The sequence below is a fragment of the Chanos chanos genome, chromosome 6 (genome assembly GCF_902362185.1).
Source record: "Chanos chanos chromosome 6, fChaCha1.1, whole genome shotgun sequence".
NCBI lineage: Eukaryota > Metazoa > Chordata > Actinopteri > Gonorynchiformes > Chanidae > Chanos > Chanos chanos.
Window position 1 is genome coordinate 13,438,746 of NC_044500.1, and position 18,522 is coordinate 13,457,267.

General features: G+C 42.1%; 1 protein-coding gene across 1 annotated transcript; it reads left to right on the forward strand.

The window, feature by feature from the left end:
• Positions 1 to 2,666: 2,666 nt before the first annotated feature.
• Positions 2,667 to 18,391, forward strand: pcsk7 (proprotein convertase subtilisin/kexin type 7). The gene is made up of 16 exons (XM_030776896.1): positions 2,667 to 2,766; positions 4,231 to 4,718; positions 4,882 to 5,016; positions 5,642 to 5,807; positions 7,087 to 7,177; positions 7,376 to 7,430; positions 8,999 to 9,137; positions 9,306 to 9,406; positions 12,468 to 12,635; positions 12,827 to 12,931; positions 13,105 to 13,207; positions 15,957 to 16,113; positions 16,503 to 16,597; positions 16,832 to 16,925; positions 17,072 to 17,189; positions 17,353 to 18,391. The coding sequence occupies exons 2-16, from the start codon at positions 4,281 to 4,283 to the stop codon at positions 17,575 to 17,577; spliced, it is 2,190 nt and encodes a 729-aa protein (XP_030632756.1). The 5' UTR covers positions 2,667 to 2,766; positions 4,231 to 4,280; the 3' UTR covers positions 17,578 to 18,391.
• The last annotated feature ends 131 nt before the right edge of the window (positions 18,392 to 18,522 follow it).

The window sequence follows — 18,522 nt, forward strand, 5'->3', positions numbered from 1 at the left end:
GTCTCTTAAAGGATCCTAAAATACGTTGAGGCAATCTACACACACTCATCTTGACAAAAAAAATAAATAAAATTCTACTCATTTCAGATCAGCAGTATTGACCGCCATTACCGTGACCCGTCAGATTTGGGATTTCCTTAGAAATCTTTTTTTTTTTTTCTAACATTTCAACAAATTAAATTTCTAAATTTTTCTAAATTTTAACAAATTAAGAATTTACGTAGTTTATTTTCATGTTCAACTAACTCTTCAGAACACCAAAATAAAACGAATTCACCTGAAGGAAAGAGCGTTTGCAAACTCCTTGTGTAATTTTGACTGAATGCCTCCACATAGTTCTCAACAGCACCTAAAAGCACTCTCATACCTGCTCTACTATGTGGAACCAAAGACAATGTTTCTCCATAACTTTGTCCGGTTTTTCCCCTGCCTGCTCTGTGGCTGGATCTGAGACTGAGAATGACACATGGCTGATAAAAACAAATTAAGATAAAAACAGATAAAAAACAGAAAATAGAAAATTTCTCCATAAAGATGCCTACTCTTGCCCGACAAGAAATCATCTTGAGCTCAAATGTAAGCAATGTTAAGGTGCCCATCAGTTTCAAGTTATCTATGGATAATCCAACAATCCAGTCCTACAGTTTTATAGACTACTAGGCTAAAGCCTCATTAAAACTGTAATCAGTTAACTGTCAAAAGAACATCCACAGGTGAAAAATATTAAACACTTTTCTTTAGCAATAAGAAGGAGGGAGCCATAGGAGGTTCCATCTGACTGACTGACCACAGGAACCGATGGCAGAGGAGGCAGATGGATGGGAACCAGATTCTCCTTATTTCCATCATCTCTCAGTTGCTGTATCCACTACCTAAACTGACCCTGACACAGAACAAAACAGAGAGAAGCTAGCATCAAGAAGAGAGAGAAGAAAAGAGAGATGGTTCCTTTAAGAAAGAGTGAGAGCTATTTGAAATATTTCTTGGAAACTGATTTGATTCAATGGAAAACCCACATAGTCCTACAATTCTGGAAGCTGAACACCGTGAACACAAAGTTGATTCAAGTGCTACAGATTTTCACCTAGTCCATTTATTCTTTCTATCCATTTCACCTGTAAAGTATTCTTCACTTATGATATATTTCTCTCTAAAAACTGCTTCAGCTGGAGATACTGAAGGGACACATCCCATCTGCAGAAAGTGTAACGGACAGAAAAAAAAAAAAGACAAAGGGCCTCCCTACATTCTGGCAGAAGCCCTCTTACATTTTTTGCAACAATTCACAAGCACAGAAAAGGAAAACAAATGCGCAAAGACTAAAACAAATCCTAAATTAAAAGTCATTTACTGAATGAATGGCTACCTGGCAGTTTTAAAGCATTTTTAAGCCTCTGTGATCCAGGCTTCCAGAAAAGATATGATCACTTCTCTTTGAACCTCAAGTTCTATGAGCTGGATAAGAACAATAAACACAGCTGAAGTCTTTTAACACACCAACCAGGTTGTAAAATAACAAAAACAGACCTAATTCTTCCATTCAGTTGAAAAAAAGATGTGCATACTTTCCTGAACTGACAAAGATGAAGCAGAACCATACGCTGACAAGATGGCCTCTACTGCCGAACAGAGATTGAAATAGAAGCAGGTGAGGTTTTCAAGGCCAAAATTATAAAGACAGGCATATAAATGAATACATATACAGGTAAAGTATAAACATAATATACAAGCAACAGAGAGAGAATCACCTTATCTCAGAGTAGTATTACAGGCCTCTTACACAGGGTTCCTGACTGTCCATCTCCTTGTTCACTCTCCTGAGGATGTTCCTTGATCAGCGAGGTTAATTTGTTCTTCACCTCATCTAGCTTCAAAGAAAGTCTGAATTAACCACACATGAACCATAACAAATAAACATATATAGCTGTATGCTTCCTCATAGCCTCCCACTACTCTCCATAAATTACCAACAATTTCCTCTTCTTCTCCTCTAGTGAATCTGTTTCACATCTCTCTTGCACATCCTCATTTTGAAGGTATTGATGATAGTACTTTGTGGTTAAGCTCCAACTGCTTTCTCACAGTTTCGTATTTATCCATAAGTATCAATGAGCAGCACGTTGAGTAATTTTACATGATCCTCAACTGGATCTTCTTTGCCTAAACTGTATTCACTATGAGATATGTGAACAGTCAGTACACATGGTGCCTCTTCCACCAGGGTCCATTTCTGGTCTTGCAAAAGATCGAATCGTCCATAACACTGGTCATCCTTTACCCCCTGCTAGTTGAGCAAAGTCCAATACTGCAAGTTTTAAGTATTTTGGTTCTCCTCTGTCTCAAAAATGCTTGTGGTTTAAATCATGTATCCCAGAGACTATGGCAATTTGAGAGATACAAAACAGGCATATACTGCATTTCACACCCTTGTCAATTTCATTTATTGTTAATTAATTTCAATGCAAATTTTACTTATCTAACTGACATTGCGAACATCCGTTACCTAGTCCCTCGAACAGAGATTTGCTGACCAACTTCTATGGGTGCAAAACTATCGATATGGAATTGGCCTCCTCAGTAGTGAAATTGTACCATCTGGTGGCAAAATGGTTATCTCGGTACAGCACAAAACCGGATATGACTTAAGTTTATGACTAATGCGGAAATACAGTGTTACTGCTTGTCAACATATCGAAACAGAGGAAAAATGATAGTGTTACTTGAAACAACACAGTCTAATCGTTAATGAGACAGTACACCTGATAGGTAAGTGAAATTGATCAAAATTAGAATAATATGTGGCCTTATGTTGTCGAAGGGGGAAAATAAATAGTCACAACCTCCAGCGAGCTAGCTCAGCTAATTTTGTTAGGAACATCCGTTAGCCAACTGTCAGCTTCAAAATGTCGAACTACACTACACATGTTCCTGGAAATAACTAAGTGAGTTTATCACAGCCTGCTATAGTTATTTAAGTATATATTAGGTTGCCTGGCTGATATATATTATATACGTTTTTGTCTTTCATAGTTTTCACTCCCAGTTTCTGTCAAGTGTCTGGCTCAGGTTTGTGCAAAATTTCGCGAAGCTCTACTAACTCTTGTAGATTGTTACTTGAAAACACGGGATGGATAACTTAGTCAAAAAGTGCAGAAATTACTGTTAACGTAGTCTAGTAGGTCTGAATATGTGGTCGTTATGTAGGGGACACGTTGACTTTGTAGTTAATTACCTAGTTAGTCACTTATGAGATTGAAGTGTCAGAACAAGTTTATTGCCTCCGTCATGGATGTCAACTCAGCCGTGCTTACATTACTGGGCAACTATTTGCCATTATTGTGTCGTTTTTATAGCTGTTTGCGTTGTAGGAGTTCACTTATTTGTTGAGAGATCTTTATGTTTTTGCGTGTATAAAAAAAATCCATTCAGCCGGATTCGTGTACTCTTTCCACAGTAATATTGTGTTTCGACATGCGGTCATACGTCATGGTAAAAATTACTTGTGTGGTGTAGGCAGATTATGGTTTAAGTGTGTTTGTGGTAACTGTCAATAGTTTAAGGGACTGCTTATTTAAGGGGCCTGCAAATAAATGAATAACATGTTGATAGTTACATATTAACGGTTGTGAAGCCAAATGTCTAGCGTCCTAGCCAGTTTGATTTTTGGGCCGCTCAAAACATGATGTTCAACTTGTCTTGGTAGCCTTTGATTTAGTTTATATGTTGGCATACAAAATATTTAAATATTTACTTAGCTAAAAATGTACTTGAATTGCAACAGACTGTAAACAGAAGGAAATATTACACATTGTTGCTTGATTTGACACCTTGGTCTCTAAAGCAGAGGATCTCAAACCCCTTTTCAATATTATGTTCTTACTATAAACAGCCTTGTTGAGAGGGATTTGATCCGATAATTTGTCCCTTCCTCAACCCCTAATCTGATTCAACCTAAATCTTTATAGGCCAGTCCAAGCAGCTTTGCCTTAAAACACCCACTTTTTTTTTTTTTGTTACAGTCTTTTTAACTTTCATCGCTCTTTCACTTGCTCCTTTACTTCTTTTTCTGTGCTCCACCTGCCACTGTTATGATGATCGGTTTGTATTCTGCCTGTCTGGTTTGTATTCTGCCTGTCTTGTAAGATGCTTTGGATAAAAGTACCTGCTAAAAGAATAAATATAATAAATATAAATGTAATGATGTTACTTTCTTCTCTGTCTGTCTGTCAGACTGCAGGTCTAATGTGGAGCAGCTGTGTTGAGGACCCCACCCTGTTGCCATGGCATCCCCCCCTTCCTTCTTCTTTGATCTTGGTCGCTTACACCTGCTTTTCCTGACCATACACTTCATACACACCCCCTCCTCCTCTTCCCCTCAGCCCTCTCCGTCCACCTCCTCAGGCTCCTGCGGTCCCGGCCGCTCCTGGGCTGTCCAGCTAGGCACGAGCTCCAAGCCTGGCCACAGCTCACTGGATGAGCTGGCACGCAGTGTGGCAGAGGAAGCTGGACTGGAGAGCCGTGGTCAGATTGGGCACCTGGAGGGTCACTACCTGCTCTGCCAGGGACCAGAGGGGGCTGCGGGTTTGGATCCGTGGGAGGTCAAAGAGGCGCTGGCTGCCAACCCTCATGTAATCTGGCACTCAGAGGATCAGATCCTGAGCAGGTCTAAGAGAGGCTTGGCTTTCAATGACCCCAAATACCCGAATCAGTGGCACCTGGTGAGTCAGAAAGAGAAAGCACATATGGGACCATGCTGTGTTTGAAAACGTTGACACTTGGCTCTTATTTTGGCTTTTTCATCCATACGCCTCTCTGTGCTCCACTGTTAAGACACATGTGCTCTCTCTCTCTCTCTCTCTCTCTCTCCCTCTCTCCCCTCAGCATAATGATATCCATCATGGGATGGATATCAATGTAACAGGGGTTTGGGAACGAAATATCACAGGAGTGGGTGTCACAGTGGTAGTGGTTGATGACGGACTCCAGCATACACTGGCAGATATTAAACCTAACTACGTGAGTTTGTCAATATTTTTTTTTTTTTTTTTTTACTTTTGTAGCATTGTTTTATGACGTATTGATATATTTACGACTCAGGGATCTCTGTTGTTTTATATTTGGCATACTTCTTCATATGTATTCATTTAGCAAACACTATTATCCAAAGTGACTCCCAAGACAGGATGAAAACAAACCAAGCAGAGAGCCATTAAGGTTTTTGTTGCATGAGTGCCACCTCTAAGTTCAGTGTTAGTCTCAATGTGATGAATACTAAATTGAGTGTGAATTGGGCAGAGCAGTATCTGAGGTGATTTCATCTGAAACCAAGCCGTGCCACACTATACTGACTGCGGTCAAAAGTCCAAGGGAACACTGGCTGTGTTTCTGTGGGTGGATTGAGTTCCTCTCCCTCTGACTGACCTTCAGGCACCTGTGTTGCTTTACAATACTGTACAACTTGTAGCATGAAAAGCATTCAATGGTTTACATCATGTTCTTGAAGAAGCATGTGGTGTAATCATTCATGCTTCAGCTGTGATGGCTGTTATGGGATGGTGAACCCGGTGATAATTACCAGACTAAAGCATTTGATGGCATTGAAATGTGACTCATGTGACTCATTTTTCTTGCGTTCCTGTAGAGTCCTGAGGGCAGTTACGATCTGAACTCCAACGATCCGGATCCGATGCCCCACCCAGACGCACACGGCGATAATCACCATGGCACGCGATGCGCAGGAGAAATTGCTGCTGTGTCTAACAACAGCTTCTGCGCAGTGGGCGTGGCTTATGGCAGCAGAGTGGCAGGTTGGAGAGAATTATTAACAAAAATTTCCTCTCTTTGAGAGGAAAGCAGGGGTTGATGTATTGTGCCTTAAAGTCATTTTGCTTACAAGTCATCACTACACACCTTGCAAGAACATACAACATCTATGTCACACTTGTCAACACCTGCTGACATTAACAACACGTGTTGTTAGTGAGTTATGTGACCCAAGGGAGAAACCAGCATGACATGTTGTGTCACATTTCGGAGAATGTTAGGAATATTGAAAGCTGATCTTCAGTAAATTTATGAGTTAGTTGTTCACTAAACAAAGCATCTTGGAAACATCAAACAATGCATGAGTGCATGAGTGTTCATTTACTAATGATGATTTGGCCACCCTTTGTCCTCAGAATAACGTAATAACCTTAAGGAAAATCTTCGGTCCTTCAAAAGAAGAAGGTGAAATGGATTCTGGACTTTATGCTCCAGAATTGCATACAGAGCTTTAATGACATTTAGATCTGATGTTCAGGGAAGAAGTATAGGAATATCTTTAGGATACTCCCATATTGTTAGCACCATAGAGCACCCTGGTCACCTAAAATGTGTTCCCTCGCCATCATTCTGCCCTGCACAGTAGAAATCAGACCCAGTGACTCCCATGAGATGCCTGCTAACAGATCCACCTCCACGTTTAATACCTGAGAAAGAGGAAAGGATCGACAGCTTCTTTTTACCTTTCTTTAAAGATGAGACCATACTCATGGATTTCTAGGAAAAAGAATAAAAGACAGTTCTCTTCACATTGTATACAGCCCTTTTATTCCACTACTGAGAAGACCAGGTTTTGTGCTCCATACACAGAGTTATGTATTGTTTTGCATTGGCCTTGGGTACAAGCTGTTTCAGAATGGCAGTCTTACTATAAATATTAGCTTTATTAAGCTCATACTGTGTAGATTTGGGTTTCGGTTTGAACGTTGTTTTTCAGTGCCTGTTAATGAGTTTCAGCTTGTAAGCACTGCTTCCCTCCTGAAGCAATCCTCTTTCATTCAGCTAATGGCAGTATTATTTTTGACATTTCCCCCAAAATGCTAAGTAATTTAACAACTTCTGTAACTAAGACAGCTGTAATTTGGGCATGAACTTTTTTTTTGACAATTTTTTTGCTTTAGAAAACTCACATGTTAACATGTTGACATCAGCATGTGTTTTGCAGCAGAACCAAACATGTGTTTGTTACGCTTAAGTTGTTTTTCGTCAGTTGCTCCCGTTATTGCTTATCTGTCTCTCCATGTTTTCTCATGTATGTTTTAGGCATCAGAGTCCTGGATGGACCTCTCACTGACAGCATGGAGGCGATAGCTTTCAATAAACATTACCAAATTAATGATGTTTACAGCTGCAGGTAACTGAGTCCTGAGTTCCTGTTTACTACTTTTCACATTGTTGACACTTGAAGCTGTTATTAGAAAGTCTAATGCTTGTGAGGCTTAGGTGTAAATGTTGTCTTTTAGTTTTATTTCATGCTATAATTGTGAGCAGTAACACTTAGACCGTGCAGCTCACTGATGGTGACATGTGATACCATGCTCTCTCCATTTAGCTGGGGTCCAGATGACGATGGACGAACCGTGGATGGGCCGCATCCATTAGGCAAGGTCCGTATAACCTCATCCCGTGTAACTGTGTCACACAGTCATTAACCTGTCCAGTCTCTGAGAAGGGGTTTAATATTACATTGGTGTTTTGAGTCATCTTGTCTGACAGTGGGAGAGCTACAGAGCTGTCTCCTGGTAATGTATTTAACCCAGGTCTCATTCTAGCAGTTTTCAGTGTTTTCTGTGTCTCGTCCTCTTCTACTGACATGATTTTTTGAGTAGGAAGTACTTGGCTTTTGGTGTGATAATTATGTGAGCTGTGTAATGAAAGAAACCCCTTGAATCACACAGTTGGACATTGTTAATGTGACATAATGTCATCTGGTACCACCTTTCTTTTCCTGCAGGGGGCAGAGTCACATGCATCTCCTTTTTCATACCCCTTGACTAACTTCACCAAAAAACCTTGTGAAAACAGAACACTCGGAGCTTCAGCATACAAGCAGAGAATTGTCCTTGCATAGACCTCATTTCTCAGTGTGGGGCTTTTATCTCCTTTTTCACTAGAGTTTTCATAAGTGAATTAAAATTAGTTCAAATCCAAAAATTAAGATATTTAATTGTGACAAAATCCTTGGAGTTTTGTAGACTGTTTTGCATATACAGGGGTAGTAAGCAAGTTTTCTGGTTGGATTTGCTGATTTGAGTAGTTTCTTTTGAACCTGCTGTGTCAAGCTTGGTAAGATCTGTTTGTGTGGTTTAGATAATGGAAAGTTTATGCTCTGTGCAGTGAATCAGTTTGGACTGTATCTCCAAAACAAGCTCTTTGGCTTAGGGAATCTCTCTGCTCCCTGTTCTGTTCCACATGCAGTTTTCTGAAGGAGTGAATCATCTGCCAAAGGTTTTGCAGCATGGCAAACTCATTTTTAGATAAATTCTTTTGATTTTATGGTTTTAAAGGTAGAAATGTAACGCATATTACTGCATCAGTTTTCAGGAGACTCATCTTCAGTAGAACTTTTTCAGAGAACCATGCATAAAATCATTACACAGGGAGTTGACTTCCACTGGCTACTGGCCCATAGATGGACCTTGGCTAACCCCAGACATGTCTCTCATGTTCCCTCCTTTAACTGTCCTGGCACATGCCGTGGAAATATTGGTAAAGCCTTTTAGCAGTTATTGCTATGTGCCTCAGTGGGCCAATAAAAGGGAACTCAATGGTCTGCTGTATCCACAGCTCTTAGACTACTGCACTGATGGAGCACGAGCTCTGAGTCATTCATCAAGGTGTATAAAACTACAGAGACCAGGCGAAACACTATATATTAGGAGCTTGGAACAATGTCCAGATGAACCTTGGGAATGTTTCTCTAGGTCTTTAAATTCGGTGTTTGGCTAAAATTCAGTTTCAAAGCAAATGATTTTCAGAATTGGTGGGTGAGGCTAATGTTGACTCTGCAGCCTTTTAGCCACCAGATATGCAGATGAGTGGTTAAATTTTTGACACACAGAAAAGTCTTCATCACAAGATGCTCATTTTCCCATTAAAAGAAATATTAATTGCCGACAGTGTCCTGAGAAGCGAATCCATTTGACCCTGAACGCTGTATGCTGTATCCCTACAGGCAGCACTGCAGCATGGAGTTATAGCCGGCAGAAGAGGCTTTGGAAGCATCTTCGTTGTTGCCAGTGGCAACGGTGGCCAGTATAATGACAACTGCAACTATGATGGCTACGCTAATTCAATCTACACTGTCACCATAGGTAAGAGAGGTTTACACTCACTTTCAGTCATGTCATGTGACTTCAGAATCAGTTCTTGTTCAGTCTGAAACTACCTTAAGCTAACAATTTTCAGATGGCTCCTACGAAACAGCATTGTACACTGGTTGTGAATGTGGATGGTGAAGTATATGTGTGTTGATGTTTTAGGAGCAGTAGATGAGAATGGGAGAAAGCCTTTCTATGCAGAAGAATGTGCTTCTATGCTGGCAGTAACCTTCAGCAGTGGGACAGGAGACCAGCGCAGCATTGTAAGTGTCCAAAGCCATCACACGCACAGATATCTTATTCTCACTTTTCATTTCCGTCAAGACTCATAGACATACTCATTAGATAAACTAGGCAAATAATTGTGTTGAGAGAAAAGGGAGGAGGGAGGGAGGGGGCCTGGGAGGGAGGGGGCCCGAGGGGGGGGCGGGTGGTCTTGTCAGACTCTGTTTGCCACTGTTTGCGACCGTCTCCTTGGTGACATGGTAAAGCAGAGTGACATCAGCCCCAAAAAACAGACCTCAGCTGCCTTTTTTTTTTAGCCAGTCAAACCAGCCAAACCCCATCCAGACCTCAAAAATGGTATTTTGGATTTATTCATTCTGCTCCTTACAGTCCAGACTAGTATAGCAGTAGATCCAGTGCTGTCTTGCAGCTCCATTCAAACTCTCTGTGCAAAAGAGAGACATTTTCATTTGACCAAATGACTTTGGCTTTTTTTTTCCCCCCTGTGTTCTGTCTGATGTTAAGCGTGGGTTTGCCATCTCTGAGCTGGTACGCCTTTTTAAAGTCTGCTGTGCAATGACCAGCTCAGTAAAAACGCATGTAAAAGTTTGCCCAAAGACTTTTTCTGTCAGTTTCAATCTGGTCAAAATAAAACTCTGAGAACATTAAATTCGGCATTGTTTTAGAAAAAGAAGAAGAAGAAAAGAAAAAACACTTTTGCTTTATCTGTAAGTCAGTCTTCAAAGTTGAGGTACAGGCATAAAGCCCGAACCTTCATAACAACGAAACGTACACGCAACTCAGTACATCTGATTAGAAGCAGAGGTACATAGACTTAACAATAGTCAGTGTTAAGCCAGGTTATCCAAACTTCCACTGGCTAATTAGGCTCAGATGTTAACCCTGTCCCCACACACCGTCTGACTGCGCTGTATGCACTGTCCCCACACACTGCAGCCAAAAACAACAACTGAGCTTCTTACAGTTCAAACACTATATGTACAGTGCTGCGAGGAGGCCAGTACACCACCTTTTCTTTTTCTTTTTGTCTGTAACAAAATATATATTTAATCTTCATGTCAGTGCTCTTACTAGATTTATGTGACTCACTTTAACAAATGAGACTGAAAAATGTGTGCTTTGCAATGATTCATTCAACAAAAATCAACAGAAATGTCGTTTCCTGGGGTGGAGAAAAGTAAGCACAAACCTGATTTCAATAGCTGATGTTGTTACCTCTAGCAAAAACAACTTGATGTAAGCGTTTTCTCGTAACTGTCTATTGACTGGGAGGAATTTTTGGCCCACCGATTCTCACAGAACTGTTTCAGATTCATGATGTTTTCAGGCTTCAGCCTCGTATGTACGGCCTTCTCAAGGTCCCCGCAAGGCATTTCATTTGGATTTACAGCTGGGCTTTCACCTTCAAGAACTTTTTTACTTCTCTGTGAACCATTCTGTCATCGAGTCGCTTTGTATTTGATTGTTTGGGTTTTTTTTTTAATCTCTGTCGTGTTGCATAGATAGATTCTTTATTGTCCTTTTCCAAGGAAATTTGTTGCCACAGTTTGTACAGAGCCTCTCATAAATGCATCGGTTACGTAAATACTGTATACACGCAACACACATGATATCCAGCCATACTACACAAAGAAATAAAAAAAACATGGTCTGTTTTCAGTTCAGCCTCAGCTTTTTGACAGCTGGCCTGTTATAATTCTGCTCATGTAGTCTCATTATGGTATTCATGGAATGACTGAGTGTTATCAAGCAGCCCAAGAGCTTAAACAGCAAAGCAGTCCCAAACCAAAAACAATCAGCACGTTTTACAGTTGGTACAATGTCATTCTCTACTTGTTCAGTGCGAGTCTTTGTTCTGCGTAAAACGTGATGTCTGGTATTGCACCACACCTTTGACTCATCTACCCAGAGATCATTCTTCAGAATTCATCCTCTGCCACCAGGTGGTCTTCAGGTCTCTGTCCTCTGAGGGCTGAGGATCCCCCCCCCCCCCCCCCCCCCCCCCCCTCTTACCTCCCGTGTCGACCAAGTTTGTACGGTCTGTTTCTGACTGTAGACTCATGCACATGATTGATTGCAGCAAGAGAAGCTTGTAGGTCCTCTGACATTAACCTGGTGTACTTGGAGACATTTTTTTGGGCTGAATTCTGTGGGAAGACTTATCTTTGGAGGATTGCCTGGTCTGGAATTTTCTCCATTTGTAGATAATATGTTGAACTGTGGAATGATTGACTTGAAATTGTACTAAAATGGTTTTGCAACCTTTTACTGGGCACATGTGTATTAATGACGGCCTCAGGGAGCTGTGTTGACCTTGGAATCACGTGTGATCCCAAGTGTCTCATCTGTGTGTAGAGCTGAGCTCCTGAGCTACTCTCTAATGTTTCACTTATCATGTCTCCTGCACCTGATACTAATTATCATCAGCTTTTAAGGGCATGTTGAAGCTAGGGATGTTTGAACTTTTTTCCTGTCCCCGGAAATTGCATTTCTGTTCTGACTGAAGCAATAAATGTCAGCAAAGTGTAATTTTAGTTGTTGTTTGCTAAACTCAGTCACCTTAAATTATTAATAGCATTGCAATGAAGATCAAATATCTGTGTGTGCAAATCTGTTTTTAAAAACCTGCTTGGGCAGACAAAACTATGGGAAAGTCAAAGCTTTGCAGGTGGTGCACAAAATATCTCACAGCACTGTGATTCTCAGACCCAGACGACGCCTTCTGCCCTGAACCGTTTGAATTCTTCACTTCCCCCGTGTATACATTCCACAAATGCCAGACCCCTGCTTTTGTTTGTTAGCATAACTGCTAAGTGCCACAGCTGACCGTTTGGACTATACTAGCTGGTTACCAGGCAACTGCATAGTCCCAGCCCATACCCACGCCCCACCCTGCCTCAGTCACTCTCCTTGTCGAGCTGCACCTTAAGAACTGATCCATGTCCAAACTTGCGTTAAGTTCAATTTCTACATGTTCTGGAGCTGCTGAATTACAATTAACAGGGAGTGCTGTAGAAATGAGCGAATTGTAATTATGCACAGTGACGTAACAGTGTGTGTTTGCGCGTCTTTGTACAGGTGACAGCCGACTGGTCTCTCCAGCGCGGCACAGGCTGCACTGAAGGACACACGGGCACCTCGGCGGCCGCGCCCCTGGCCGCTGGCATGGTGGCACTGATGTTACAAGTGCGGCCCTGTCTCACCTGGCGTGACGTGCAGCACATCATCACCTACACAGCCACAAAGGTATAGCATTATGAACTCCTCCTCACCATGGCACTCTATTCAGAACTCTTCTTACTCCCACAAGCACAGTACCTTACCCACAAGATCATGGATGCATGTTACAGGCCTCAGCTGCACCATGCAACATATATCTGTGTGGTTGCATGCTCAGTTGTTTTAACTGGTGAAACACTTTCTCTCTGTTTCTGTAGTATGACGCAAAGGCTGATTGGGAAGTTAATGGAGCTGGTTTCAGTCACAGCCATAAGCATGGTTTTGGCCTCCTCAACGCCTGGAGAATGGTCAATGCCGCTAAGGTCAGAGTCAACAGCCCTTAACAGAACCTAGTTCTGTGGCCCAGCATGTAAATTCTCTTTTATCCACAACAACGTTCGTCAGTAGCTAATGGAATTTTGTTTTCCAGAAATGTAGCAAACAAAACAAAATGAAACAAAACATGGTGCCAAATGTATTTATGTGTTTGTGAAAGGTTTGGGAGACAGTGCCCTTCCTGGTGTCCTATCAGAGCCCAGTGCTGAAAGTGGACCAGCAAATCCCAGCCAATCCCAAGAATGTCAGCCTCACCTGGAATGGTGAGTGGACTGCGTCCTCATGAGTTTATATTTGTCTGTTTTAGGGGTACAGTCGGTGCCCTGATGTTTATGGAAAAAGCGTGATAAAAGCATCCATGTAAAACAGTCTGGTGCCTGAATAAGTCATTTATACACTTTTTAAAAGTCTTAAGTGTGTATGTAAACTTAAGTAAAAGCAACAGGTTACAGAGAAACAGGTTAACAGTGTAAGTGAGTAAAGATGAAAGCAGACTCAAACAGCTTTTCTAACGCAATGGAACTATATTTGAAGTAGCAGAGTTTGTATCTTGTACATAAAGCACTGGATACTAATGACCTCACATATTGTTACAGTAAATAGCACCCCAGAAACGTGTGAGAGCTCAAGTTTGTTGAATTATCATTGACAGTTTCCTGAGAGGTGTTTGGTTAGAGGAGGTTTGAATGCATTAGTTAAACAGAGAAAGAGGGGGAGAGAGGGGCGTGGACCCTCCCAACAGGCAATCAGCAATCTGTCCTTATTAGGTAATGTTTTCAGAGCCTGTGTCATTGAATACACTGATACATCCCTTCCCTCCCTTTTCCTTTCTCCCCTCTCTCTCTGATCGTCTCTTTGTTTTCATTTTCTCTGTGCCATTTTTGTTAGATCCTAAACAGTGACAAATGATCGACTCAGACTGTCAAAGCTGGTCCGTTCTACCCCTCTCCCCCTCTTTCTTACCTTTTCTTGCCCCCCCCCCCCAGTCTGTGTCTCCTAAATTAGTCATTAGATGAGACTGCTTTGGGCTAAATGAATTAGTGGAGTCAGCTGTTACAGGGTCAGCCAGAGAAACATACTGTTCTACACTTGAGGGCAATGTGCAGAGGAGACATCTCCATCCATCTTTTTCCTCTCTCACCCCCTCCCCCAATCCCTGTCTTTATCCATTTCTCTGTTATCCAATGGTCTAAGATCTCCTTATTCAATGCCAAGCTTGGCTTGGTCCCAAAGGCACCAAAACTCTTCCCTTTAGCCCACTGTGGTTTTCAGATAATAGCTAGGGAAAAGTTTGTGTGTGTGCATGAGTGTTAGTGAGTGATGGAGAAAGAGAGAGAGAGGGGGTGGGGGAGTGAGTAACTTATTCGACGAGGTTTTTTAAGGTCACCGGCTCGGTAAGAAAACATCAGCCTCATACTTTTGAATGAAAGCTGAAGAATAAATGAACGCTTGCCGTAGGGTCCTTACATGTTCGTCCAAGTTCCAGGACACGTATGTTATGATTCTTAATGCCTGTCGTACCTCATCCATTACAGTTGATTTAAAGGTAAAACTGAACACCTATGTTGGCAGATTGCACTGAATCAGTCGTTCTGGCAGGACTGATGTTTTCTTCCCATGTGAAAGTGCATAAGCCGCTCTGTTTTCTCTGGAACACATTGTTAGAGTGAAACTCATTCCCGAAGATAAGAGGGAGCGACCTGAGAAAGACAAATAGTTGTTAAATACGCGCACAGTTTAAAATGTCAGGCAACATCAGTAACAGAAAGTTTTAAAAAGCAGCCGGCCAGATTTGTTTAAAATCCCTCTTTCTCACATGCTGACATGTTTACATGTCTGGCTCGCATGTATCTGTGTTTGACGCGGGTCACTGTGCCATTAAGTGAAACGCAATCCTCCTCCCACGGGATAACTGAGCTTGACAGATGCCTCTGGTTTTGTTTACGCGTGACGTACGTAATAGCATCTTGTGCGCTTTGTGTTTGAGTACGCACTCAGACTCCACGGCCCTCCCTTCATCTCTCTGTCACCCTTAAACTTAGCCCCGTTCTTTCTCCCTCTTTTACCATGTACTAACTCGTCGCTGTGTCTGTGTGGCCATATCGTTATGCTACTAGTGTATGTGGAAACACTGAGTTAATTTTGCAAAGTTAACTCAAAAGAGACCTTCTTCTCTCTCTGTCTCTCTCTCTCTCTCTCCCTCTCTTCCTCTCTCCGTCTCTCTCTCTCTGTCTCTCTTTCCCCCTCTCTGTCTCTTTCCGACACACGCACACACACACACACACCCTCGCTCACTCATACGCTCTCTCGTCCTTAGGGAAGCCTACTTCCCTATATGGTTATGAAGTGTGGGGGTGCGTTAGCAAACAGTGGGTGAGGAAATGCCAGGGAATTACAGAATACTGGTAGAGGAGAGGAAAAGAGAGGAGACTGTTCTGACACACATACCTCTATTCCTGTCTTATTTTGAGATTCATCCTGTGGCCTAGTACACAATTGGTTCTGTGTATGTGTGTGTTTGCTTTGGAGTGAATATGTGTGTTAAAAAGGTCATACATGTCTCCTGCCAATCACCAAAAGACTGACGTCGAACTTGCGACGAGGCTGCTGTAATTCCGTTTTTTAAAAGGCCAAAATTTCAGTTGTGAAAACAACACCTGCAGCCAATTATCAGAACCCCCCCCCCCCCCCTCCACACACACACATACACACACACACACACACACACTTAATTTGGGCAGATCGACAAGCTATTTCACAATAGTGTTAGGAGGATACTCATTGCATGTTAAACTTTATATGTCTTTTCTCAGATATACATGACGTTGTTTACAATACATTTTTGCTCTGTCCAGTCATTATGAACTATTTCACAATATCTCACATCTGCTGCATTCGTTGCTGAATCTGGATGTCTTGTAGGCTTTGAAATGTAAAACTTAGGAATCGTATGAAATTGCTGGTAACGCGAAACGCTCCTCTAATTCCCTGTGCTTCTCCCCACATCTTTAGTCACAGCTGCAGATTTGAGGCAGTCGGGTATGCAGACCCTGGAGCACGTGTCTGTCACTGTAACCATGACACACCCTCGCCGTGGCAACGTGGAGATTGTCCTGGTCTGCCCCAGTGGAATGACCTCACTGATTGGGGCCAGACGGATCCTGGACTTGTGAGTGCACAAGTTCCCATAACTTTTCCATAGCTTGTTCTTCTCCCTTTCAAGTCATTTTCAAGCTGGTTTTATGAAAAAAGATCTCCATTCTTAAACAGCAACAGAAAGTTGGTGTTGTAGAGAATTTCCCATGTTTCTGTCCAAATCAATCAACGTGACACACACTTGGTCATAAAAAGTATGTGTGTGTGTGTGTGTGTGTTGTCCGCATCCTCTCATTTGTCAGGGATCTGAGCTGAGACTGATGCCAATCCTGCAGACTTGTTTTAATTTTATCCTCTTGCTAAGACCAGTATTTTTCAGTAGCTGTGGTACATTTGGAAGATCAGTGCCGTTCAGTATTATTTTCCATTGCGAGCTGACGGCAGGGCCTGTTATTTTTACAGAGACTCCTCTGGGTTGAATGACTGGACTTTCTCCACTGTTCGCTGCTGGGGGGAGAGAGCAGAGGGACAGTACACCCTGTGGATAACAGACCACAGTAAGGCTGTTTCTGTTCCTGACTCACCGCACATTCACTGTTTCTTTACTGTGATTTCTCCTGCACGTCTAATAAATAGGAACATGTGCATGACTTTTCCACCATCTGTAGACTCCGCTGAGACCCATTTGTAACTCATTTAGTCTGTCGTATTGTTTCAGATACCCTGCTAAAGCTATAAAACGAGTGCTCGAATAGTGTGATAATCCAGAGTGTCTGTCTGCTCTACCCTAGGAGAAGGATCTCTGTTTTTGGGGACTCTGAACCACTGGAAGCTCACTCTTTATGGGTCATCTTTCTCCTTCCAACAGGTGAAGGAGAGGCAGAGGTAAAGAAAAGCAAGAACACAGCACTGCACACTCACCATAGCTTTAATGTTAAACGTGTAGCATTAAAAACGTCTAAAAGTATGAATTTTGAAGTCATATGTTGTATGATTCAGAGTGGTGACTCGTTGTGCATGTTGATTGACAGGATCGTGGAGGAGGCTATGGGCGGGCAGTTTCTGAATAGTAATTTCTCTCTGCCATGCCCACCTGGTCTAGACATTCCCCCTGAAGCTGTGAGCCCCTATAGCTCCAACACCTTGAAGGTACATTTTATCTCTCATATGGACGTACACATGCACAAAGTGTAGCTCTATAACTAGACGCTTTATTTGGGCAGGCTTACTGTACTCGCAATATATGCAGCGCTGAGAAGAACTGAGTTCCACAGACTTCATGCGAGTGTTTTACCCACTGTGTTTCTTTCAGTCTCTCCTTCTGTTAGGCTGCTTCGCTCTCTTCGGGTCCCTGTACTACACCCTAGAGGTGGTGTTAGCACATTTTGACTGGTGGGAGGTTTGGCGTGGAGTGCGAGGTGGAGGTCAAAGAACACAAGACGGAACCGCTGTCGTAGAGAACGGGCAGGACCTGGAAATGAGCTCAGTGGACATGGAGGACAAAGTGCCACTCATAACAACCAACACAGCCACATAGCAGTCAGGGACTTTTCTCTTCAGCCATTCCATTTGACGAAGCTGAGCCGCCTCCTCTTTCTCTCCTCTTCAGTCCCTCTCTCTTTCTCTGGATTGTGCATTGGAACAGCACTTGAGCCGGCGTTTGAGCATGGAATCGGCCATGCGAGGGAGGGTTTTTTTGTTTTTTGTTTGTTTTTTTAACTGCGGCTGTGTGAAGTTTGGGTGGATTTGTCGAGCCTGTGCTGTGCACTCTCACTTTGAGTACTCAGAACAATCCCAGTGGGAGTTCAGCAGGGCTATATTCAGGAGACTGTTGACTTAAGCTCCTGTCAGGATATTCTCCATCACTGTGGAGCGCAACACCTTAGACCATGTATTCTCATCCTAGTGGTCAAACCTTGGAAAGGTTCAAATACTGTATCTGTGTGACTGGTTGTGGTTGAGTGTGGTTGGTTGTGGTTGAGTGAGTGTTGATCGGGGTGTGTGTGTGTGCGTGCTCTGAAGATCAGGATTCTTTTTTGTTGTTTAAGAGCGCTATATTTTTATTAAATTATCTGCTTTCTCAAGATTTATTGTTTTATTCTTATTTGAATGTAATTCATTGACTGCATCAATTCAGGATGTTTGCAGACTATCGGTACCTCCAGCATTAAATGAACTTTTTGGCATTTGAGGTTGAAAGTGTGAGATTGTGATAAACACACATAAAAAAAAATAATAATAATGTGTGCCTGTTTTACAGCTAAAATCATACACATTCAATTCATTATTTCTATGAAAGTAAATGCATTTTGAGAACTTGACTCTTTTTACAGAGATAACAGTGTACTTGAGCAAAATCCAAAGACTTAAGATGTGATTTGCAGCTGGTCTGATTGAAAAAAATAAAGACTAGTCAACTGTAAAAACAAAATTTTCATTTTTTTTCCTCTTTATACCAATCCAACCCATTCATTCCATCCGC